Source organism: Diceros bicornis, chromosome 17 (genome assembly GCF_020826845.1).
Source record: "Diceros bicornis minor isolate mBicDic1 chromosome 17, mDicBic1.mat.cur, whole genome shotgun sequence".
Taxonomy (NCBI): Eukaryota; Metazoa; Chordata; class Mammalia; order Perissodactyla; family Rhinocerotidae; genus Diceros; species Diceros bicornis.
In genome coordinates, this window is record NC_080756.1 from 13,666,809 (window position 1) to 13,694,202 (window position 27,394).

General features: G+C 34.9%; 1 protein-coding gene and 1 pseudogene across 1 annotated transcript; both read left to right on the plus strand.

Annotated features, from left to right (window-relative positions):
- Positions 1-3,724: 3,724 nt before the first annotated feature.
- On the plus strand, positions 3,725-4,666 carry LOC131415660 (olfactory receptor 6C76-like). The gene is given in 1 exon segment (XM_058557485.1): positions 3,725-4,666. A coding segment is annotated over 1 exon segment (942 nt).
- A 21,323-nt stretch (positions 4,667-25,989) lies between these two features.
- On the plus strand, positions 25,990-26,931 carry LOC131415661 (olfactory receptor 6C2-like; annotated as a pseudogene).
- The last annotated feature ends 463 nt before the right edge of the window (positions 26,932-27,394 follow it).

The window sequence follows — 27,394 nt, forward strand, 5'->3', positions numbered from 1 at the left end:
ATATTAGCAAATTTAATACAATAATACATTAAAAGAATCATCCACCATGATCAAGTGGGATTTATTCCAGGGATGTAAGGATAGTTCAATATCCACAAATCAATCGTGATACACCATTAACAAAATGAAGAACAAACACATGATTATCTCAGTAGATGCAGAGAAAACATTTGACAAGATCTCACATCTATTTATGATAAAAAGTCTTAATAAAATGAGTACAGAAGGAAAGTATCTCAACATAATAAAGGCCATATATGACAAGCCCACAGCCAACATCATACTCAATGGTGAAAAACAGAAAGCTATTCCTGTAAGAGCAGGAACCAGACAAAAATGGCCACTCTCACCACTGTTATTCAGCATAGTATTGGAAGTTATAGCCATTGCAATTAGGCAAGAAAAAGAAATAAAAGGGATCTGAATTGGAAAGGAAGAAGTAAAACTGTCACTATTTGTGGATGACATGATTCTACATACAGAAAACCCTAAAGAACCCACCAAAAAACTCTTAGAAATAATTAACAAATACAGTAAAGTTGCAGGGTACAAAATCAACACAAAAAAATCAGTTGTGTTTACAGTAATAATAAACTAGTAGAAACAGAAATCAAGAATATGATTTCATTTACAACTCCAACAAAAAGAATAAAATACCTAGGAATAAATTTAACCAAAGAGGTGAAAAACCTATACACTGAAAACTATGAAACATTGTTGAAAGAAATCGAAGAAGACACAAAGAAATGGAAAGATATTCTGTGTGGATGGATTGGAAGAATTAACATAGTTAAAATATCCATATTACCCAAAGCAATCTACAAATTCAATGAAATCACAATCAGAATCCCAATGACATTTTTCACAGAAATAGAACAAAGAATCCTAAAATTTATATGGAACAACAAAAGACTCTGAATAATCAAAGCAATCCTAAGAAAAAAGAACAAAGCTGGAGATATCACAATCCCTGAATTCAAAATATACTACAAAGCTATAGTAAAACAGCCTAGAGTAGCAGAAGAACAGACACACAGATCAATGGAACAGAATTGAGAGCTCAGAAATAAAACCACACATCTATGGATAGCTGATCTTTGACAAAAGAGCCAAGAACATACAATGGAGAAAGGAAAGTCTTTTCAATAAATGATATTGGGAAAACTTGACAGCCACATGCAAAAGAATGAAAGTAGACCATTATCTTATACCATACACAAGAATTAACTCAAAATTGATTAAAGATTTGAATGAAAGATCTGAAACCATAAAACTCCTAGAAAAAAACATAGTCCGTACACTCTTTGACATTGGTCTCAGACATTGGTCTTTTTGAATCCCATGTCTCCTCAGGCAAGGGAAACAAATGAAAAAGTGAAAAAACAGCATTACTTCAGACAAAAACCTACATGGCAAAGGAAGCCATCAACAAAACGAAAAGACATCCCACCAACTGAGAGAAAATATTTGTAAATCATATATCTGACAAGGGGTTAATTTCCAACATATATAAAGAACTCATATAACTCAATAATGAATTGTTTCATAAATGGTAGATCAAGTGCTTTTTCCTTAATAGTCTTCTGCCTGATTTGCCTTTCATATTTTAAACTGATTCCCCACAGTGTTAAGAATGATACATGGGTCATAGGAAAAGGGACATTAGAAAATGTTGGTTTAATTTTGCTAAGCTTCCCCTCTCCCCAAATACCTTGCCATCATGCCGCTGGATAATTTCCTCAAACATCTCCCGGGACACAGGTCCCATAATAAACCAATTAAAATATACTCCCCAAAGTTGATCTTGTGCATGATTCATCAATGCCCTATTACTATTTTCCCAAAAGTCATTAATAATTTATCTCAAAGAATATTTCTGAAGCAAAAAATATTTCTGTAGCAAAACAATTAAAGGTGATAGGCTTACTTTTTTCCTAAGGAAAAGAAATAGAAATGGCCGTCTGTGAAATATCAGAACAGCCTATCAAAAAATAATTCTAGATTGTTTTTCTTTTGTAACTTTCATCTGAAGATTTAGTGTTGAGAGGGAAGATGGAATATTTCAGGAATTCAGATTTGGGACAATGGTGGGGAAAACATGAGGAAACTGATCCATTGGATGTTTTGAGGTGAAACATCAAGGTTTTTATGAGAGAATACAGAGCTTTATGGGAAGAGAGGGAAAAATAGTTATTTCTCCATGAAGTATTAGCCTGATGCTTGTCTTCTGATTGAAAATAATTGAGCACATTAATTTGCACTCAATATTTAACACTAACCATCAATCTTTTGATAATATGTAAGTATTCTCAGTTTATTTTTATACGATGTTTCAACTTCTACAGCATTGATTCTGCCCTCTGGCGAGTTTCTCTCCCTGTCTCCATATATTCTTTTAATAGTTAAATCAATAAACTGAAATGTAAAAAATATTTCAAATGATGATTTCCATCAATTAACTGAAATATGTGGAACATGGCATGCTTTCTTTAATAGTGGTATATTTATACTTTAGAAAGACCCTATGCATATTCCTGGTGCGGGTGTCCAAGACAGTTCTCAATAACATATGTAACGTATTTGTATGTTTCATATCTAAATTCTATATGAGTACTCCAGTACCTCATTAACAGATTTTTGAACATATTGTTTCATGCTCAACTATTAACTACATTTTCAAAAATTATTTTGTTAGAAATTTTGAAACAATAAAGCAAAAATCAGTAAGTTAACTGAATTTTCATGGAAAGATACCTTTTTTTTTTTGTGAGGAAGATTAGCCCTGAGCTAACATCCAATGACAATCCTCCTCTTTTTGCTGAGGAAGATTGGCCCTGGGCTAACATCTGTGCCCGTCTTCCTCTGCTTTACACGGGGCGCCGCCACAGCATGGACTGACAAATGGTGTGTTGGTGCGCACTGGGAATCCAAAACTGTGAACCGCAGGCCGCCAAAGTGGAGCACGCAAACTTAACTGCTATGCTGCCGGACCAGCCCCCAGAAAGATACCTTTTTTAAAAAAAGTCAAGAATGAAGATAGGGGTTCAGAAGCCCCATTAATATTTGGAAGTAGAATGCATAATAGATTGAACAAATATGGATACTATTTATATAAACTATTGTTTAATATAAATAACAGTTCATAACACAAAATTAGAATGACTTACTCTCTGATTTTTTTTACAAAGAAAAGGTCAATAAATAAACTAAGAGAGGTAGTAGTCATTACTTCCAAAAAGAACATTCAGAATTTTCACTAGAAAACATTAATTAGGGATTGGGTTGATCACTGACTTCCATCACCAGTAGAAATTTTATGCCTGGAAAAGATGAGGTAAGAAAAGTATAATATCCTCTGCATTTTGACTCTGTATCTTTAGATTTTAACAACAGAACACGAGAAGAGTTTATGTTCAATTAATAGACTTCCCATGTAACAACTGTGAGAAATGGACGCAAAGAACACATGCAGCAAGAAATCAGAGGACATTACTCAGAGAGTAAGATCGATATTAAACACAGAAGATACACTGGAAAGACGAATAGTAAAACTGGGGAAAATGGGGAATGTTTATGCAGAAGCATTTTTTTTAAAGCCCCAGATACTTCTTGTGAAAATACAACCATTACTCGAAAATGTGCAGATATTTATGCCTGTCTAACTGATTTGTTGTTGTCTGTCTTGATTTTGCCAGTAAGATTTGTCAAAAATCAACCACCAGAAATGAAAAATAGAACATCAGTGACAGATTTCATCCTCCTGGGTCTGACTGACTATCCAGAACTAGAGGCTGTGGTTTTCTTCTTTTTATTTCTCACATATGTACTGAGTGTCACTGGAAATCTCACTATCATCCTTCTTACCCTGCTGGATTCCCACCTGAAGACCCCCATGTATTTTTTCCTCAGGAATTTCTCTTTCTTAGAAATTTCATTTACTTCTGTCTGTAATCCTAGATTTTTGATCAGTATCCTAACAGGAGACAAATCTATTTCCTATAACGCTTGTGCAGCTCAGCTATTTTTCTTCATCCTCCTGGGTTCAACAGAGTTTTTTCTTCTGGCCTCTATGTCCTATGATTGATATGTGGCTATCTGCAAACCTCTACATTACACAACCATCATGAGTAACAGGATCTGCTACCAGCTTGTAGTCGGCTCTTGGCTGGCTGGTTTCCTGGTAATCTTTCCACCACTGGCCATGGGTCTGCAGCTGGACTTCTGCGACTCCAACGTCATTGACCACTTCACTTGTGATTCCGCCCCTTTGCTGCAAATCTCTTGCACAGACACGAGTTCTCTAGAGCTCATGAGCCTTGTTTTAGCTGTGCTTACTCTCATGTCCACTTTGATGTTAGTAATTCTCTCCTACTCTTACATCCTCAGAACAATTCTGAGAATCCCCTCAGCTCAACAAAGAAAAAAGGCCTTCTCAACCTGCTCCTCCCTTATGATTGTTGTCTCTATCTCTTATGGAAGCTGCATCTTCATGTGTGTGAAAACATCAGCAAAGGAAGGAGTTGCTTTGACAAAAGGGGTAGCTATGCTCAATACTTCTGTTGCTCCTATGCTGAACTCATCTATTTACACCTTAAGGAACCAGCAGGTGAAACAAGCATATAAGGATGTTGTGAGAAAGATACTTTTCTCAATAGGATTGATCTGACTATAATTTATAGCTGAAACATACACAATTTTAACCAAACAATGAATAATTCATTTTTTCAATATCTTCTCTGTCTTCTTTATTTCTTCTCAGAAATACAATTTTTTATGCTATTTTGGATTTAATATTCTTATATTGCAAATCTTTCTTGTATGAACTTCAGCACAAAATCATTATGAAATGATCTTATGCATTTTCATATGATACAACTCAAACTTAGGACTAAAGTGAGTTCATATATTAACATATATACTTCAAATTATATACAAGGTGATGATATTAACCACTGCCTAAAATATTTGAGCAGATAAGGTTTATTTAGTTATTAATTCATGTATGTCTAGATTCAAATGTACACACATATCTATGTACAAACATATGTATATATATGTATGTTTGTGTGTGTGTGTGTTTAATGCTGTTTGTCTGTTTTAACGCTATTTTTGAAATGAAACACAGAGGAAACTCAGCCATATGGGTATAGAAATAACTATATAAAATAAAGAGTTAAACAATAAGTAAAATAAGTAAATAAGTAAAATAAGAGTCTAATAATATGAAAAAATAGTATGTTAGTTTTTGTATTGAGCATGAAATTTAACAATGTACTTATAGTCTACATAAAAATTTAAAAAAATATTACATATTTGTCATCATGACAGCAAATCAGTAAGGGAAAAAATTATGCTGGGTATTTGTTTTGTTTTCAGTGCAATTTATTGTATGAGTGCTTAAATACGGAAAAAATAAGTAATACAACGAACTGACTTGTAAGAACAATTTCATGAATGTAGAAATTTTATAATTAGAGTTATTACTTAAAAAGCAATAACATATAAGCACATTTCTATAAAATACTTCTACAAGGAGCTCGCAACATTTGGCTTGGGAATAATGCTCTCCTCTCTGGGGACCTCACTTTACCCAAGATTGTGATTTAGGACTCATTATCCATACGAATACTAGAGAATAGTATTGTTTTCTCACTTATCCAGGTTTCAGTCCAACATTGATAAGATTTGACCATTGTGCTATGTGTGATTATATTTGTTGCCAAATAAACATTAAAAATAAAATCAGGCTAAGAGACAAAAAGTATTTAATAGATTGAAAATTTTAGAAAGTCTTGTAAGATCTAGAAAAATTCTTACTTCACTCAGGAGCTGGAAAGATAGATTCATTTACACCATGACTACTTATTGCTTATAATTTCTCTCACATGCTTCCTTCCCTCTGTTTTTAATATATATCTTTATTTGGTTCAATTTTGTTTCCTTCTTCCATAACAGATTGTCTTCTGTCATGTATTAAATAGTACAGTTCCTTATAGACTTCAATTCACTCTTTTTGGTTCATGATAAAAAGTAGGACACTCCCTGCCACCAAGTTCAATAGAAGCATCAGTAGGAAGATGTTGATTTATACCGTTTCCATAGGTGCCAATTATTGAACCATCTCTGTAATCCCTGAGCATCAATTACATGCTCCATAGCCATAATGTGTTGCTTAACTATATGCGTGCTGGAGTTAAGCTGTCTAGATTTGTCTGCTGGCTCTGTCATTCACAAACTTGAGATTTTCAGGAAATTTTAAACTTCTCTGGGATTCAGATTTTTCACATGTAAAGGAAGTACAATCATTGTACTTAATCATAGATGTGTTGTTATGATTACCTATAGGTTAAACATCTAAAACACTGCTAGTAATTAAGTGTGTGCTCAGGTAATGTTAAGAATTATTGTTATAATAATTACTTTTATTCACATAGTCTGGGTCAAATTATCAACCAGGTAAGGTGGGGGTGGCAGCTAATCTTGCTTGACATGAGGGGAAAATAGTTCTTGGGTATTGACAGACCATTCAAATTTATTTCAGCTAACTCCATTTGACTAATTTGGTTGTATGGAAAGTGAGGCACTTCCCAAGGTAAAGGCCACCTAAGGATACTCTTTAAAGGGCAGCATAGACTTGATACATTTATTATAGCAAAGAATTGGCTCTTTGCCTTATCCAAGTGTCCTATTTTATCAGATTTGGATGCTTACCAATCATAGATAAAGATAGTCAAATGTATAAGATGTAATGTAAATTAATCACTTAAAAAATGTTTCAGTGGCTGGAATTTTTACATGTAGGGAGCCACGTTCCTGGCATCAGTATACTAGGAAGCTGAGTGTCTTTTGATAACAGATTGGTAGAGGAAATGGATATCACTGTTTTTTCTTGTTGCTGTTATTGTTTTATTGTTGTTTCTTTTTCACTAGGCAAGCAGATATATGAAGAAGTATCCTTTCCCCTAAAACCACCTCTGACAAGTCTACATGCTGCAGACTTCATGTCTTTCTTCACTAGACTGTACTAAATCAATACTGCTAAACTCTCACTTCTATTTTATTTGTGTACCTTGTTTTATTTGTGGTATAAGCTAACTATCCTTAAGCTATTTGTACACGTTTTTCTAACCTCTCAGTGCCTTGATTTTAAACACACTTATTTCCTCTCTCTTTTGTTTAGGGCTTTCTTTTCCAGTTTACCCATGAGATATTTGTCTTGTGTAGTTAAATGTTGAAAATAATTCTGCACTCTTATTTTGTATACCCCCTTTTAAAATATTATCTCAGATTTTCATATTATATTCTGTGGTAATGACTCTAGATCTATGAATAAGCCACTTCTATCATGTGCCCAAGGCCTAAATATCTTTTTAATTTTCACTGTGAAGATATGGCCTAGGGTCTGGATCACAAACCAGATTCTGTTTTGACTCAACTCCAAAAGCAACTTCAAATAAGTATGTGTTTTAAGTAAGAATAGCATCCTATAGAAAATCACCTAAAAGTCATCCTTTTATACAGCGTGTCTGAGATTGCAACTGCAATTATCCCATTTACACTCCTGTGTAGATATCTGACTGCTCATCAAAATCAAGATTGAAAAACTGAAAATATCATCCTTGCCCTCCTACCAAAACTGCTCTGTATTCGTTATCTTGTTCAATGAATTTCATCTTACCTAGTTTGCCAAATACAAATCTGGAATTCATCTGTTACTGCTTCTTTACCTATTCAATTTTTTTTTTTTTTTTGGTGAGGAAGATCTGACCTGAGCTGATGTCCGTTGTCAATCTTCCTCTTTTTGCTGAGGAAGATTAGCCCTGAGCTAACATCTAACATCTGTGCCCATCTTCCTCCACTTTGCATATGGGATGCCACCACAGCATGGCTTGATAAGCGGTGGTAGGTCCGATCCTGGGATCTGAACCTGCAAACCCCAGGCCACTGAAGCAGACTGCTCAAACCCAACCTCTTCGCCTCAGGACTGGCCCCTCTGTGCCACTTCTTAACCAAAGTTTTTATCAAATCCTCTTAGTTCTACTTTCAGATATTTCTCACATCTTCTTACTGATCTCTGTATCAAATGGGATTATGTAGAGAAAATAAAAAATGCTCATGACATTTCAGATAGTAAGGGAGTTAACACAGGGAATTAGAGGGTATATAACCAATGGAAGAACCAGGGAAGCAAAGATCAGAAAGGAAAAGATAGAACTGCATAAAGTGCTTGAATAAGAGAAAATATCCATCGGTGATCTTGGATATCTTCAGCACTGATGCTGGTAATTCTCAGGATGCACAGAAGTCGCTGGCAAAATCTCATGCCGGGGGGCCGGCCCCGTGGCGCGAGCGGTTAAGTGCGTGCGTTCCACTGTGGCGGCCCAGAGTTCACTGGTTCGGATCCCGGGCGCGCACCGTAGCACCGCTTGTCAAGCCATGCTGTGGCGGAGTCCCATATCAAGTAGAGGAAGATGGGCACGGATGTTAGCTCAGGGCCAGTCTTCCTCAGGAAAAAAAAAAAAGAGGAGGATTGGCATCAGATGTTAGCTCAGGGCTGATCTTCCTCACAAAAAACAAAAAACAAAATCTCATGTTGGCTGACTGCTGACTCCTTCCTGCTGCTGATAGTTGCTGCCAAACTAAATTAGCTTCTTATTTTTCATATTCTAAATCCCATAAGCACCTTTCTTAGGTGGAACCTCATCAAAAAAACACTATTGGCAAGGTAGAATCTTAAAAATGGCTCCTAAATTTAATAAATGAGTTTAGCAAGTTTGCAGGATACAAAGTTAACCTACAAAAATAAATGCATTTTTTGAGTGTGTTAGAGGAAGATTAGCCCTGAGCTAACATCTGTTGCCACTCCTTCTCTTTTTGCTGAGGAAGACTGGCCCTGGGCTAACATCCATGCCCCTCTTCCTCTACTTCATGTGGGACACCGCCACAGCATGGTTTGACAAGCCGTGCGTCTGTCCATGCCCGGGATCTGAACCCACAATCCCTGGGCCACCAAAGCAGAATGTGTGAACTTAACTTCTATACCACTGACCCGGTCCCTAAATGCATTTTTTTATAGTAGCAATTAATAGTTGGAACTCAAAATAAAGTACACAATACCATTTACTGCCAAAAAAAAAAAAAAAAAGAGGAAATACTTTTGTGTAAATTTACCAAATTGTATGGATTGGTAGGCTAAAAATATAAAACATTGATGAAAGTAATCAAATAAAGTAATCAAAGAAGATCTAAAACAAAATGAAGAGGTATACTGTGTTTCTGAGTTAGAAGACTCAATATTTGTAAGATGCAAATTACCTGTATTTTGATCTATACATTCATTGCAATACCAAAGAAATTCCTAATAATTTTATAGATATTGATAGCCTGATTCTAAATTTTATGTGGAAAGGTAATAGAAATAGATTAGACATAAACTATTTTGAAAAAGAACAAACTGTGAGGTCTCACATTACTTGATTTCAATACCTGCTATAATCAAGAGTGTAGTATTGGTGAGAAGGTAAAGGCATATCAGTCAAAAAGAGACATCCCCAAATAAATACAGATATATTTAAGTGATCTTTGACAAAGATACATAGATGATTTAATCAAAAAATTTACCTCTCTAATAAATAGTTCTGGAACAATTAGATGTCCATATTCAAGGAAATAAACTCAATTAATACCTCATACCTTATACCAAAATTGACTCTCAGTAAAATATAGACCCAAAGGTAAATGCAAAACTGTAAAATATTTAGAAGAAAATATAGGAGAAAATACATGACCTTGGTTTTGTCACAGTTTTTATACTTGACACCAAAATCACAATCCTTAAAAGGAAAAAAAATAAGTTGGAATTTATTAAATTTATTTTTGCAACAGCAATGCTAAAGGAGTGAAAAGATAAGCCACAGACTTAGAACAAAAATTTTCTAATCACATCTTTGACAATACACTTGTATCTAGAGTATATAAAGAACCCTCAAACTTCAAAATAAGAAAATGAGCAATCCAGTAGAACCTGAGCCTAGGATTTGCACAGAGGCTTTATCAGAGAAGATATAGTCATGTGTCGCTGAACAACGAGGATAGGTCCTGAGAAACATGTTGTCAGGCAATTTTGTCATTGTGCGAACATCGCAGAGTGTACTTACACAAACCTAGATGGTATAGCCTACTCTACGCCTCGGCTACATGGTGCTAATTTTATGGGACCACTGTTGTATATCCGATCCATTGTTGACCAAAACGTTGTTAAATGGCTCATGATTGCATCGAGACTGTAAACACAGATACGAAAACACTCTTGAAATCAGGAACTATTAGGGAAATGCAAACTAAAACTTTAGTGAGATACACTGCATGCCTATCAGAATGACTAAAATAAAAATTATTGACAATACTCAATACTTGTAAAGATGTAAAACTACTGAAACTCCCACACATTGCTAGTGAGAATACAAAATTACGTTGGGAAACCAGCTGGCAGTTTCTTACAAAATTAAACATGTATTTACTATATGAACTAGCAACCCAACTCCTCCCCCAAACAAACAAAACTTATGTTCCCTCCAAAGAGGTATGAGGGTGTTTACGACAGCTTCATTTATAATCAGCAAAAATTGAAAACAATACAAACATTCTTCAGCCGGTAAGTGGATAAACAAACTCTGGTACGTGCATATATTGGAACACTACTCATCATTATAGGGGAACAAATTATTGACTCATGTAACAACAACGGTGGACCTTAAATGGATTTTACTAAGTAAAAAGTCAAATTTAAAATGTCATGGACATTGAGGGTATTATGCAAAGTGAAATAAGTCAGAGGGAGAAGGTCAAATACCGTATGATTTCCTTCATTAAGTAGTAGATAATAACAACAATAAACAAACACATAGGGACAGAGATTGGATTGGTGGTTACCAGAGGGGAAGGGGGGAGGGAGGAGGGTGAAAGAGATAATTCGGCATATGTGTGTGGTGATGGGTTGTAATTAGTATTTGGGTGGTGAACATGATGTAATCTATGCAGAAATAGAAGTATAATGTACACCTGAAATTTATACAATGTTATAAACCAATGTTACTGCAATAAACAAAAAATTTAAAAAAATTTAAGAAAAAAAAAAGGCTACAGATTTTGTTGCCCATTCCCCTGCAAATTCATGTTTTTGTTTCCTAGGGGAGATCCAGAAAATAATATGCTATTTTGTGCTCCATATGCACTAGTAATGACTGTACATCTTGTTGCTTAATTTATTTATGTGCAAAATGGTTAATTTACTAAACGGGTAGAAAAATTCTTGAGTGACCTTCCTTAATTTGCTTTTTAGCCAACTATTAGGAGAAGTACAGTGAAACTTCTTATTAAAGTTGTGGAATTGTCTATTCCTCCTTTTAATTCCGTCGACACTTTCTTTCTATTTATGTCAATTACGTATGTGGATATAAAGACACATAGAATTTAACATGTTTCTTATAGATGTCCCACAATCATCATTATATCATTTACCTCTTTATTTCTGGTAACAGTCCTTATCTTAAAGTCAACTTTCTCATTATTGTATTTAGGCAAGTTTCAGTTGGTACATTATCACATTTTTCATTCTTTTAATTTTATCTTTTCTGTGTACTTTGTTTAGTAGATGCTTCAATTATGTAGCTCAACATTTTTAAATCATTCTGTCTGAAAACCTTATGATGTATAAATGATATATATCCACATGATAAATATCCCCTTTCCATCTTTCTGACTTTCACTTTAGTTATTTTCATTATTAAATGTTATTTTTATTGTTCCATTTTGCCAGTCATTAATTATCAGTTATATTTTTCTATTGTTTTAATGATTACATAAACTTTACAATTTGTATCCTTATATTATCATACTTTAATATGAATTATTACTTACAGCCTTGCTCCAAGATAATAGAACTATAGAATACACTAACTGCTTCACACATCTTGTCTTTTTCATTTTATGGACATACATTATACTTCTACATAATTTTGAAATACATAAGATGATATATTAATATTTTAACAATGACTATTCATATATGTGTATCCACATATGTATCCTTTCCATTCCTTTTTGTCTTTTATATTTACATCTTTCTCGATAGAATCATTTTCATTTGCTCTAACAGCCTTTATTTTTTTATTTATGTTTTTTTTTGTGATGAGATCAGCCCTGTGCTAACATCTGCCAATTCTCCTCTTTTTTTTTGCTGAGGAAGACTGGCCCTGGGCTAACATACATGCCCATCTTCCTCCACTTTATATGGGATTCTGCCACAGCATGGCTTGCCAAGCAGTGCGTGGGTGCGTGCCTGTGATCCGAACCGGCGAACCCCGAGCTGCCTCAGTGGAGTGCGTGTACTTAATCGCTTGCGCCACCGGGCCAGCCCCTCTAACATCCTTTAAAAGACACACATACACACTTAAGTAAGTGTGCTGGCAGTGAATTATCTCAGTTTCTTTTTTCTCCAAGAACACATTTTATGTTTCTTAAAAAAATATTTTTGAGATATTTTGCTGGGTTTAGAATTCCTCACTGGCAATTATTTTCTTATAGCACCTTCAAGATAACATGTCATTTTTGTATGGCCCTCATCACTTTTGTTCTAAAGTCACCAGTTAGTATTTATTTTTGTTCTTTTTAAAGTAATGCATCCTTTGTCTTTTCTGATTTGAGATACTCTTTTGAGGTTTGGTATTCAGCAAGTTGATCATGATGTACCTAGGTTTGGTTTTCTTTGTATTTATCCTCTCCTTTTCCCCATAACTAGTGCTTCTGAAGGAGACATTTATCTCATTTATCTTCTTAATCCAGTGAATAGACCTTTATGGTTATCTTTCCACTAAGGGTGCATCACATTGAGTGTTCAGAATTTAGGCAAAGTGATCATTTAAGTCTCCCATTTACAACAGACTCAAATAATTATTCCATGCCCCTTAATATCCATTAAAATTGAAGACATTGGCTTGTACGTTCTACTTTTACGATTGCTTAAGTTACTCTGTCTTCATATACATTTTACAGATTGACTGTCACGTGCATACTTTTCTCTGGCACATCAGGATTCTCCTCTTTTTCTTTTAGGTGCACATGTACACACATACAAACACACTTCAAATGAACAGATTAACTCATACTAAGTAATGACTTAGATTCTAACACATTCAATAACATGAGTTGTTTCAATTTCATATAAAGGGATTGACAATTGAGGATGATGAAATAAAATGTGTATCTAATGTTATGAAGTGAAGTAATGAGTTTTCCCTCAAATTTCAAGTAAATCAGTATTTATTCAAATAGAGAAATCATCGATAACTCTTAGAATTTTAGTGTAATATGCAAGGCTTAACTGAGTCTCCTGCACTTACTTACCTCTAAGCATTTACATGGGTGTGGACCTTTCGTATTCTGGATGTTGTATTCTATAAAAGAAGATGAAATGGGATATTCGAGAATTGAATTCTGTGTTACAGTTGAAAATACCACTTTATCAAAAGTGGTGAAGTATCATTGAGCATTAAACAATTATTTAGGTATATTTATTATATACTCAATGAAAACAAAGGAGATAAAAGGAGTATGGTGACAATTTGCAGTAGGAAAATGCCAGAAATAAATGTACATCAGTGTTAACTACAGATCTGTTTAAAGTTCACATTCCAGCATCCATACTATCAGATATAAAAAAAGAAATTCTGAAGAAATTCACATAAACTTATCTGTCTACTTTATTCTGTAGCACATTTTCCTCTCTATCAGTTTCTTTCTTTCTGTATCTTCTTTATCTGATTCCTCCTCATAAATTCAGTATTTCATTTTCTATGAAGTGGGCCTTCCTTTCACTAGAATGTTCTCAGTCAAGAAATGTCTTATAGTTTGCCATGTTTACCAGACCAAATCACCGAATATTTCCTTGATGATATGAAAATCAAGCAACTGTTGTGTGTTTTTTGCAGCTTAGAGTATTCAATTTCTCAAAAAATAGTGCCTTAATGTTTTACATATGTCTAAGTCTTCTCTGGAATCAATCAATGGGGTTTTAATTCTAAATATTCTGAAGGGTGTCATGCTTTATTGTGAAATTAAAATCTCAGCAGATATTTTGGAGTCAAATTTTGAAAGTGGACAGAAGATCTTTCCTTATATGTGTCCAGTTGTAAACCAAAATTAGTTTTTTATTCCATAAAAAACACATTTAAAAATTCATAAAAAATATAAAATTCATTATCATATAAATCAATAATAGGGAAAGAGACAGCTATACTATTATCAAAAGAGAAGAGAGATCCTAGAAATAGGCACAATGAACACCATTTTTTTGTGTAATGCATTGATAAGAATTAAAGTAATACTCTCTACAAGTGCTGAGTTTGTGTTAAAATAATCATTCTTATAAATATATGACATAAAAACAAACAGTTCTATGCAAATATGTATGAAAATTTTAAGCATGAAAGGTTTTGACCCAGTAATTTTATTTGTGGAAACCTACATTCAAAATGTAATAGGACAATAATACCAATATGTATGTGTGACTATTCTTTCTAATATTTTATATAATTTGGGAAATTTTTAATAGTTCATATTACCAAAAATAAAAATTTGATTGATCACAGAACATCCATTCATTGAAATGCTATTCAGCCATTAAAAGTAATGCTGTAAATGTATATACTGACAATGAATGCTTAACTATTGCTTACTGACAAAGGAAGTTTTCCAAAAAAAAAGACACATCTAAAATATGTGTATGGATTTCAACTAAAAGTTTGGAAAATATATATACAAAAGTGCTAGAAAAAATCCCAAAGCTGGTGTACCTATGTTAATAATACAGCCAATTATCCTTAAGATAAAATGAAAAAGAAAATTCCTAGGCATAAAGAGAAAGGTTTCATAATGACAAAGTTTTCACAGCTAATATAATTCTAAATTCATGTGTCCTTAACGACAGAGAATCAAAATATCCATAGTAAAATCACTAGAAATTTCAAGAGAAATAGACAAATCCAAGGTGAATATTTTAACAAACTACCTCAGCAATTGATAAAGAAAATAAAAAATAACATGTGTAAAGATATAAAGCATATCTTTAAGGATAAAAAACTTGGCAAGTATAACATATCAATTTGAACTAACTGACATATATAAAATACTGTATCCAATTACTCTAGAATTGGTATTTCATGCAAGTACTTACAAAATATTTGCTGAGAATAGTTGGGTATAAAACAAATATTAAAAATTACAAAAGAACGACATTACCGAAAGTATAAATTCTGACCAGAATGGCGATAAAGAAAAAAAAATTGATAATCACCATAGATTTGAAAATTATGAAATAGGATCTAAATAAAACATTTCTCAAAGACTAAATCACATCAAGTATTAGGAAAAATGTTTGATATGTCATATAAATATTTGAAGTACCAAATTTGTGAGATAAATATAAAATGGTGATTAGCAACATATTTGGAGTCCAATCCCATTAGAAAACATGACAAAATCATGAAAACAATAATTTAATCATTAATCCAAAGAATTCAGAAAAGGCATGACATCAAACCTAACTAAATTGGAAAGAAAAAAAATAAATATTAAAGCAGAAATTATAGAAATGGAGAAAAAGGAAATACAGAATAAACAGAAAACAAAGAAGACCTGCAAAGCCAAAAGAAACTTCTCTAAATTGACTAATGAGATCACTAAATCTCTCTCAAGAGTGATCAAAAAAATAGAGAAGAATCCATAAATTGTATTAGGAAATGGTGTGCACATCACTACATATAATATAGACATAAAAGTAAGATAATGAATTATAATTTTGCCAATACAGATGTAAATAGTGCTGAAATTCCTACAAAAATACAACATATCGTAACTGGTACAGCAAACAATATAAACTCTGAATACTCATATATTTATGAGAAACTTTGAATCCCCAATTGAAAATCATCTCATAAAGAAACGTCCAGAATCTAAGGGCTTTAACAAAGTATTTAGCCAATATTTAAGGAAAAATTAATACCAGTTTTACACAGCCACTTCTAGAGCATAGCTAAGGTAGTATCTACACATTTTCAAAAATGAGAACAGTATAATCTTGATACAAAACTTGACGATGATATTACAAGGGACTCTCAATGGCTGAACACAGTCAAATCCACTGGAAAGGGAGTCTGTTCATTCAGTCTACTCTGGTCAACTTCCCCAGATGCAAAGCAGGATGAAGAGGAGTGTAAACAGAAGCTAAGTGGTCCAGGAATTCATGTATTAGGGATAAAGAGGGATGTGTTCAGAGAAGGAAAATTAGGAGATTTCTAAGGTACAGGTACATTCTGTTCCTTGGCCTAGATTGTGGATACCTCTACAATTATACCATGCATAGTAGATTTTATAAAAACTAAAAATTTTATTTAAAAGTTGTGTTATTTAAAAGTTGTTCCATAATACAACTCTATGGTATTGTAAATCACACTGGTGAATCTCTGGAAAAATTATTATAATTTACTCATAATATGTTCATATGTTCGAAAAATATAAGAGCATCATGTGGAAAAGAGATGAATTGTATGATATATTTATTAACATCAAGACATTTCCTAAATGCAAAAATATTGTTTAGATATATTATATATATCAGCATACTAAATACATTAGCAAAAAAAAAGAAGGAAAATGAAAAAAAATAATGAAATGTCTGAGACTAAATCTTTCTGTAACTGCATAATATTACTTACTTGGTATGATTCACTCTCATCATTTCCAATCCAACATATAAAGTCATAATTTTATAAATCTTAATCAAATTCACTGTTTCAATTTCTATGTCCTAGATCAAAAATTTGAATACTTATTGCCATGATAACAGCCTATTCCTATAATATATTGGCTCCCACAGCATAAATCCCAATAATAAATAAAACTTTATTGTACACAAAATATGAAAAATAAGAAACAATGATAATGATTAAAAAACAAATACCTGCCTTAATTTAAATATAAAATGAGAATCATAAAAAGAAATCCATAAAAGCAATGATGGTATAAAAAAACTAACAAAAAGAGAGAAGCTTTATTTATTCCAGTAACCAGCAAAAAGGGCACTTTCCCTTTACCACAGGAGCATTCTTTTGTGTTCATGACAAACTTGTTAATTATGAATCCTGATTTACCATCATCAAACCATAAAATCCTAAAGCATCTGACATGTAATCATACAAGAATATTCCAGGTTTCTAAACAATCACCTTATCTCTTAGTTCCTGTAATTTTTATTTCCCGTTTTTTGACCAAAACCACCATTTCTTAACCAGTCCTCCAAATATTAGTTTTATGTTTTAAAATATTCTCAGATGGGTTCCTTTTAAACACACTTATTTCCAAACCTCAGGGGCAGATATTTCAAAGCAGGAATCATTAGTGGAACTTCTGTGGGCCCTCCAGGAACAGTTCAACTGGTCCCATGTCTTATCAACAGAGTGATTAACAATTGCCTTTCAGAAAATCCGCAAAGTCATGTAGCCAGAGCACGAGTAAAAGAAGAAATTGTGACCTGAAACGACCATGGAACCAAAGATCCTTCTTCCCAGGGAACCCATGGATCAGGACATGACTAGAAATTGAAAGTGGACTCTTATCAGAAGCAAAAGGTCCCTCATTCAGGAAGATCCAGTGTTAAAATTCCTTCCCCACTTCATGATAAATGTTTAGAACCCTGTCATTAATGTTTAAAACCTTACCGTAAATGCTTGAAGCCCACCAATCAAAACCTGTCCCACCAGCATTTCTGTGTGCCAGTCTGTTCTCCCTAACCTGTTACATTTCACCCTAAATCCAGAGTAGGGGAGAGAGATCTGAGGGCACAGCCCCCTGTTCTCCCTGCAGGTCGATTTCACAGAATAAAGCTGATCTCTTTTCCCAGAGACTGATGCCATAATTAATTGGCTTGTTTATGCACATTGAACAAGTGTACCCCAATTTTGTGTGGTAACATTAGATCAATGGTTTTAATTAGGTGAACTGTTTTGAGTCATCCATGTAACCATGATCTTACAAAGCATTGTCTGTCAGCAGAACAAAGAATATGTCTGTCATGTATTTTGTTTCTCTTTTCCAAATGTAGACAAACGGTCCTGTGATTAAAAAAAATAGAAATTCACTCTCCAATATTGTAACCACAGGACCAGGAACAGAATTTGTCGCACTGAAATATGCCACGTTGGCATAAGAATTATTTTAGGTTATCTTTAAGAAATATAAGGAAAGCTCTGAAAATCTAGCAGAAGTTACCTATTTGTAAGGGAAATTTACATTTTTAAGGGAAATCTCCCTTCTTAAGCGTGCCCTCCTCTCTGAGCCAGGAAGGATAGGAGGACTAAATCTCTAGAAACTCTTATCAGTAGAGAAGTGAATGACTTAAATCTACCTAAAAACTTCACCCTTGTTTACTGTGCTGACCTCATTATAACAGATTGCTAAAGCTATTTTTCAGTGGCTGCAAGCCAGGGAGGAATATGCACAGAAGAGAAAATTTTGAAAATTTTGATCTGCTAATCGAAACTCATCCTGCCAGCACTTCCGCATACCAGCCTGCCCTCCTTGATCCCTTAAACCTAACCCTAAACCCTCAGTCTAGGAGGCAAATTTGAGAGGCCTTCTCCTGTCTCCTTGCCAATTGACTGCATAATAGACTTTTTTCCCTCAAAGACTGGTGTACACAGTATCAGCTTCTGTGCACACAGGTGGAGAGAGCCCTTGCTCAGTAACAATTCCACTGAATACATAGTACTTGTTCTCAATGTGTGTTTTCATACTAAATAGATACTTTACAAACAATAATATCATGCGAAATTAGGTAGAGCAAAACATTTTGATTATTAAAATCTCTTATACCATATGCTTAGAAAGTCTAGTAGGGAACTGAATCAGGCTTGTGCTTTTTTCTCATCAGGAGGATGTGCACCTGGCCTATGTCTGATGCTGTTGTTCTATCTCATTGTCTCAAAGGACAGTGTCCTTGCTGCCAATTTTAGTTCCTTTGCCAAAGTTCATTATGCGAAAGGTCCATTAGTGACGTTAGAATCTAGGTCACTGAGGATCCTTTAATTTATTCATTCAGGTGATCCCAGTGCACCTCCAGAAGACTGAGTGGAAGAACATAAATATCACTAATTTCGGAGTAGGAAAGCCAACTCCCTGCTCAGAATGATCAGAGCAGTTCCAAAACCCAGAGGAAATTCTTTTGTTCTCCTGCCTTACATTAGGTTTTCTTCCCTTCATGACAGAGAACAAAGGAAAACGTATCCAAGACTTAAGAAGATTCTGTAATGAGAGTCTTTATATGATATGAAAACAGCAAATTCAAAGAACTCCAGACCCTCCATCAGATGCCTGGAGAGTAAATGCAGGTTGATGACCCTGTAAGACCAGTACAGAGTCTCGTGTCCCTTAACACAAAACAGTTAAACACAGCAAGGAACTGCCGGCTGAAACCATGAAAAATATCAAAAGAGTAAGTACCCCAAGGTAGACACAAGAATTACTTTCTCTTTTGAGAGATAGGAGAAAGATGTATTTGTTGGCATTCTTTTCTGTAATGTGGTTAGTGAAGTTTGTTTCAACTTTTAATATGAAAAATTATAGTAGACATGTTAAATACTATTCATTAGCCCTTTGTAAGAATAAGGTCATACCTAGGGTTCTATTTTGCATCTATAATTAGTCATCTACACTGTGTAATTTCAAAAATATGTAGAAAAATACCTTCCAAATCCCTGGAATTTGTATCCCAAAAGCATGCTGTGTTGCATAAAATGTAAACATTTTCTAAATTAACAATATTCTTTTATGTTGAAAAATTTAAGCAGAAATTATTCCATCCCTCCTAAACATCTCTTAGTTCAAACAGAAATCTTCCCTTGATATTTGAAGTACTCAATGGAGAGTAATTTGATGGCTGAGGAGAAAGAGACATTTTTTGTTATTCTTCATGAAGCACTGCTCAGGACAGCAAGGTTGAGAAGAGGATTTCACTGAGACAGTTTGTGCCTGGTGTGTGTTCAGAGGGGGAAACATGAAAAAGGGATGACAGTAAGGATGCCCATTTTTGGTTACTTCATAATTTGTTCTACTCATTGCCTTTTTTGTAGCCCTGAAGTAGTTGGGAGAGAATTAGCTGTTAGATAAGCCAAAATGCAAGGACAAGGCAAAGAATAAGGCAGAGTAAATTATTAGTCCACTATTTTACTTTCATAAAGGAGAAACCATTCATGAATTGGTCTTATCTAACAAAGCCAAAAATAGGATTTGCATCGAAAAACGATTGAGGGGATACGGAAAATCTTAGAGACTTTGAAAACAAAGAACTCTGTTTTTCTTTCCTTGTATAGCTGTTGATTAGTGTAAGAAGCTCACAGAGACCACTCTTTTGGGGATGGAAGGGTCATGGAAGGTAAGAGTTTCCATTATTTATCAATTTCTTGAAAACCTTGTGAGTTTAACTGGGAGATAACGTGGATGTGACAGGCTGTTGCTGTATAATGTTGGCCTGTAGCTTTGTTTGTGTCTTTGTCTTAGTGGTGCCAGGTCTGCACTATTTCTCTTATTAGAGTCTTTCTTTAGTTTTCCTGCATGAGTGTCCATTTTACTGTGATGGTCCCTTTAAAGCAATGTTGGCCTTTCCATATGTACCATGGGATTTTATAAGGCATATATCCATAGGAAGAGAAGTGTTAATTTTTCCAAACTCAAAGGACTCATGTCATTTTCAGGAAATAATTTAAAGCCAACAGAGTGGAACATCATTCATATAACAAACTAATTGATGTCTCCTGGGGAGATACCATTTCATTCAGTGATGGAGAAATAGCTGGAACCCTAGAGACTGTATATACAGGTAGGACGTATTTTCATGGCTACAATTATGAATAATTAATGCTGGTTAAGGAGTAGGAGCAGTTATTGCTCCATCAACAGAAATAGAGTCTTTTCTTCTAGCTGAAGAATATATGTATTGGTGACAGATATTATCAACAATACATGACTCATAATATAGGGGAAAGCAGCCAGTTAATATTTTACTCATCCTTATGTGTATTGTAAATTATAATGTAAATATATAAATTAATGTTAATGGTAACATTAACTGAGAGGACAGCACTGATTGGGAGAGAGGTGTGGAAATAAGTGATGATGCTGAGGTTGGGCAACAAACTTCCTTAATTGTCTAGGTGGATCTCAAACATTAATATGCATATGAAATTCTTCATCATCACACCATAATATTTTCATTTTTAATTTATCCACTGGCATCTTACTACTTTCCCTCACTGACTGGCTAAAACTTTTTAGGTCTCTCTGAGTTCAGGAATCTATATTGTGACCTGAATCCTTGATGAGACTAGTTCAGAGTCACACACATTTAAATAACCTAGTTAGACACAAGCATTTCTGGAAGTAGAAAGTAAAACATTACATAAAAAAATACAGTGAGAATTTCTGTATAAATTAAGTGAGTTTTATGATACAGAGTCTAGACCTGTACTTCGGAAATAATAGACACTGAATGGAATAGTTCCATTGAAAAAGCTTGTCTCAGATTTTCCTATAGCCAGATGGAAGCAAATCCTGTCATGAAATAAAGTATATGTGCTCTAATAAGAGAGAGGAGAGAGAGAAAAGAGAGAAGGGTCCAGAGTTGCATCATTAGTTGGGAAGAGGGAGCCCAAGAGAACGTCAGAGTGTACAATCAAGGCACAGCGGTACACCTTGGGAATCAGGCAAGAGGAGGTTGGGAGTTTAGGTGGGTGAGATGGAGAACAAAGTCTGTGGAGACAAACTTGACCTTTGTCCTAAGTTTGCCTACCCTGCATTTGTGGAAAGAATTCTGAGAGGATAAGACAAAGATAAATTAGTAGAATTAAAATAATCTTGTCTTCTGAAAAAGGAGAAGGTATATTCACGCTTACTTAACAAAATATGAGGATGGAAAAGAGGATTAAAAGTGGTATTGCATTTCGGAAGAGGAAAAGAGAAAGGAAATTGGTTAAATTTAAAGTTTGGATAAAGCATTATGTTAGAACATAGAAAAAATTTAACAAGCAAACTATAGGTCAAATAATTAAGTAGGCAAATTTTGTGTTTAAGACACTCAGAATTAGCATTTTATTCTTTTTTCCAAATGATATTGCTTCTGTAAAGACTGTAGTTGTGATTCACCAACAGACTGTTCACAGGGACTGAGATCCGTGGCTGTGGGAATGGAGCAGAAGGCTATTTTGCAGGATGTGCCACAGTGTCTCAGTAATTATGAATATTATAGTTTATTTGAATATTGTTATGGACTCCTGCAAAAATCAGAATTGTTCTTTGAGTGTGTCTGATTCCAAACTCCTGAGATTTGAACTGCACCAAAGAATGTCAAGCATGATCCCTCATGCTAGGGGTGATAGAATCACCAGTCTATACTTGGCTCCCAATATATCACTGCAAAAGAGAGCAATCCACAGCTACTATGGTTTTAGACTCTATATCTCAAAGTGCAGGTCCAAATAAAGATTAGAAAGCTGTGTGGTTTTATATTGATTGATCGACAAGGAGATGGAGAAACACGAATATGGAGAAGGGAATGAAATCTTGAAAAGCAGAGTTTTTAGAGACTCTATGTCAGTTTCAAGGTGCAGAAATGGGATGATATAGTTTTTCCCTTACCAAAGTTGGTTTGTTGATTATTCTCTACAAGTAAACATTTATTCTTTGAAAGATTAGTCATTGACTTTGGTTCTGGACAGTGCAAAAAACTAGACAGCTAAATGAACCTTCTAATATGTGCATAAAGAGAGGGATGAAATTAACACTGTGACTACTAAAGACTACCTCATTACCTAATTTCAGGTTATATTAGCAAATGGACTGGGAGTGTCAGCAGGAGAGAAATAGATTTCAGAATATAGGTAGCAAAGTAAATTATTTAAACAAAAAAGAAATAGATCCCATCTTGGTACAGTCACAGGATTTAGCAGCAACTCTAATCTTCCTGATGTTGCAGTCTGAGCATTTTAGCTATCACTACTGCCTGAAATTTTCTCTATATTTTAAAAGATTAAAATCCAAATTGAGCTAAAATTCTATATAAGGTACATTAAATCATTCATTCAAAAGTTACTCAATACATGCTATGTGTCAGGCACAGTTCTGTAGCAACAAGTGATCTAACAAAGAAAGAACAAATTCTCTGTTCTTAGAGTGTGCTAGTGACCCGAATGATCCAATGACCCTAAGAATATTAGGATATTGTTGAACTTCTGGAATGTCACCATATATAATATTGATGTGACTTTCTGTCAATTTTAATAAAAACTATACAACATAATTCCTTGAATGTAGATCATCAGTACTTCTTATCAGAGGAAGGGTATTGAGGTTGGGAAATGAGGTGGGAAAACTAAGGAAAACATGCCACACTCCACCGTCTCTCTTAGAAGAGGAATGAATCTTGAGACACACAGTAGATGGTTTCTGCTTTGAAAAGAAAGGAAAGCAGAAAGTAAAACAACCTCAGTCTCTAAAAATTGTTGTATGGGGAGCTAATTCTGGACAGTAGAAAAAAAATAAAAGTACCTAAAAGCAAGAGGTCCAGGAAAGAGATTACTAGAGAAAAAGCAACAAGCAAACTACAACCACAGATGAAGAATTATAATATTAAAGGTAAAGTGAGGACTATGTTAAAGGCCAGAGAAACGTTTGAAAAGAAGGATTTACAAAGTGTAGAATTGGGATTTTTCAGGCCTTTTGTGTAAGAATGTTCTCAAAATGACAGTACAATTTGAAAAATGTGTGAAAATAAGAATGTTGAACTAACTGACAAAAATAGGCATTAAAGAATATAGTTTAGTCTCAGTATGTAGACAACCGTGTTTTGTTTCTTCAGTTCAAATTTACATAGCTCCCTACAGGTGCCAGACATAAGGGAACATAAGGATATATAAAATAGAGCCTCTACTTTGGAGAAGTTTCCAGAAACATAAGCCTACTGAAGTACCCAATGTGATATATTCCAAGATAGGGTAGGCAACAGCTGTTTGGATATAACACGAGACCCGAATCTCACATGCTCTGGGTGGGTCAATGAAGATTTCCTTGAAGAATTGATACCTAGGGAGAATCCTGAAGGACCAAGAGCCATTAGTCAGTCAGAGGATTAGCCCTTGCAGAGGGGAGAGCATGCAGAAAATATGAAGAATTGCAAGTAGTCGAGGTTAGTGGAACTTAAATTATGATGAAGAAAGGTGAGGACCTTGTAACTGATGAGGTGAGAAAATAAGGAAAGTCTTGTCCATGAAGAGGCTTACTGGCTGCAAAAAAAGAGATTAATCTTGGGGCTGGCCACTTGGGTTAGTGGTTGAGTTCAGCACATTCCACTTTGGCAGCTTGGGTTCTCAGGTTTGGATCCCAGGCAAGGCTTACACCACTCATCAGCCATGCTGCGGCAGTGACCCACATGTAAAGTAGAGGAAGATAGGCACAGATGTTACTTCAGGGCTAATCTTCCTCAGGAAAAAAAAAAAGATAAATCTTTACCAAGAAATAGTCAACACTGGAAGAGGAGAAGAATTGGAGAAGGAACAGGATTTCATTTTGAGCAGATAGTACGTGAGGTGTCTGTGGAACATCCATCTGGTCATGTATACTTAGCAATGTTTCTCATTTGGAAAGTTCTGGCCTTTGGAATCCATCATATAAATGACAATCAAATCAATTGCACTGAGAGAAACCAGGCTTGAAGAGTATGAAGTAAGAAGAATAACAGCAAGACTACAACAAAGGAGAGGTCTTAAGATGGAATATTGGGGAACAGCAGTATTTCATAGATGAACAGAGAATGAGGAGAGCGTGTAGGACACTAAAAAGAGACATCTGGACTTAAAAGGAAAATCTGAATGATGGCATAGAGTCCATTTGTAGAAGGACTGAACTTTAAAAAAAATGTTATGGAGATGGCTATAAAGATGTGCCATTGACTTCAACAGTAATGAAGTTCTAGTAGGTGTTAGATAGTAGTGGGGGTTGGAAGTGAAAGATAGGTTGCAGAGGCTTAAAGCCAAAACTGAGTAGGGGTAAGATGAGAAGGTGGAGACATTAATATCTTTTTAAAGGAATTAAAAACATCATGAAAAAAGGCACAGCCTGGAACACTATGTTCAGCGACATTAATGTAGTTTTAGCTTCAGGGGCTTTGAGAGAAAGGGAAATACAGTCATTTAACTGAAATATAACACGAATGCATATGAGGATATTTCTTCTGTAAATATCTTGGACACAACATTCTCACATCATAGATAAAATAGTTGTACGTTAACCATTTATCATTTAAGAATAAGGAATACAAGCAGAAAAGAATAAAAAGTCAAAGGATAATCTCAGGATCCAGTGTTGTGTTTTGTTGTCAATGTTGTTTGCTTGTTTTCCAGGAGAAATGCATATTACCTGTTAAAACAATGCTTTGATAGTAACAACTGAAGCGAATTCGTGTTCTCAGTCATCTGGGTATGTCCTATATCTAAGGTTTGTCTTGGATAAAGAACATTTAGTTGCACATGAAATTGCACCATCTTTTTTCCCCTATCGTATTTGTCAATTCCATTCATATAATGAATTACAATCACCTGAATGCTTAAATTTTGAAGGGTAAAGATTATCTGAAAAGAAGATGGATTTTTTACAATAACATGAATCTTGAAGGGATAATCTGCTGCTTATACATGTAAAATTCAGGAAGGCTATTGCAATAGTGGCAATATTGATTATGATGAGAAAGGAGAATATAAATGTGGACTGGTTTGCTTGGCTTTTATATGCACAGAATATAAGTTCTTTGCTATAGAATTCAAATATCCGCCATCTCATAAAATCTCTTTGATTTTTACACGCTGACTGAGTAGAATTCAAAAGTCAGTGATGAGGAACCGCACAGTAATAACAACTTTTATCCTGCTGGGACTGACAGGTAATCCACAACTGCAAATCCTGATTTTTGTCTTTCTATTTCTCACCTACGTGTTGAGTGTAACAGGGAACATGACTATTATCACCCTTACATTGATAGACTCCCATCTTAAAACTCCTACGTACTTTTTCCTCAGAAATTTTTCCTTCTTAGAAGTTTCATTTACCACTGTCTGCATTCCTAGATTCCTGTACAGTATATCAACCAGAGACAATACCATTACCTACAATGCTTGTGCAACTCAAATATTTTTTGTTATTCTCTTTGGAGCAACAGAATTTTTTCTCCTGGCAGCCATGTCCTATGATCGATATGTTGCTATCTGTAAACCCCTTCACTACATGACCATCATGAACAATAGGGTATGTACCTTATTAGTTGTCCGCTGTTGGGTGTCTGGCTTGATGATCATTCTCCCACCCCTTAGCCTGGGCCTCCAGCTGGAATTCTGTGAATCCAATGCCATTGATCATTTTGGCTGCGATGCAGCTCCCCTCCTAAAGATCTCATGCTCAGACACCTGAGTAATGGAACAAATGGTTATCCTTGTGGCTGTATTTGCACTCATTGTCACCCTAGTGTGTGTGCTTCTGTCCTACACGTACATCACCAGGACAATTCTGGGATTCCCCTCAGTCCAACAAAGAAGAAAGGCCTTTTCTACCTGCTTATCCCACATGATAGTGGTTTCCATCGCCTATGGAAGCTGCATCTTCATCTACGTCAAGCCCTCGGCAAAGGACCAGGTGGCCATAAATAAAGGAGTTGTAGTGCTCCATAGTTCTGTTGCCCCCTTGTTGAACCCCTCCATTTACTCCCTGAGGAATAAGCAAGTGAAACAAGCTTTCAGTAATTGTATAAAGAGGATTACGTTACTTCAGAGCCACATGTGACTTCTTTTTTTGTTTTGAAATGATTTACTGCCCTTTAATTTTTTCCCAATTTTATTGGGTAATAATTGACAAATGCAATTGTGTGTGTGTGTGTGTGTGTGTGTGTGTGTGTGTGTGTGTATATATATATTTTGCTGAGGAAGATTCGCCCTGCGCAAACATCTGTTGTCAATCTTCCTCTTTTTTTTGCTTGTGGAAGGTTAGTCCTGAGCCAACACCCATGCCAGTCTTCTTCGATTTTGTATGTGGGTCGTTGCCGCAGCATGACTGATGAATGGTTTAGGTCTGCACCTGGTATCCAAACCCACGAACCAAGGCCATGGAAGCAGAGCATGTTGAACCGAACCGATACACTGCAGGGCCAGCCCCTACAATTGTATATATTTAAAGTGTACAATGGGATGATTTGATGTACATGTACACTGTGAAATGATTACTAAGATCAAGATTATTAACATATCCA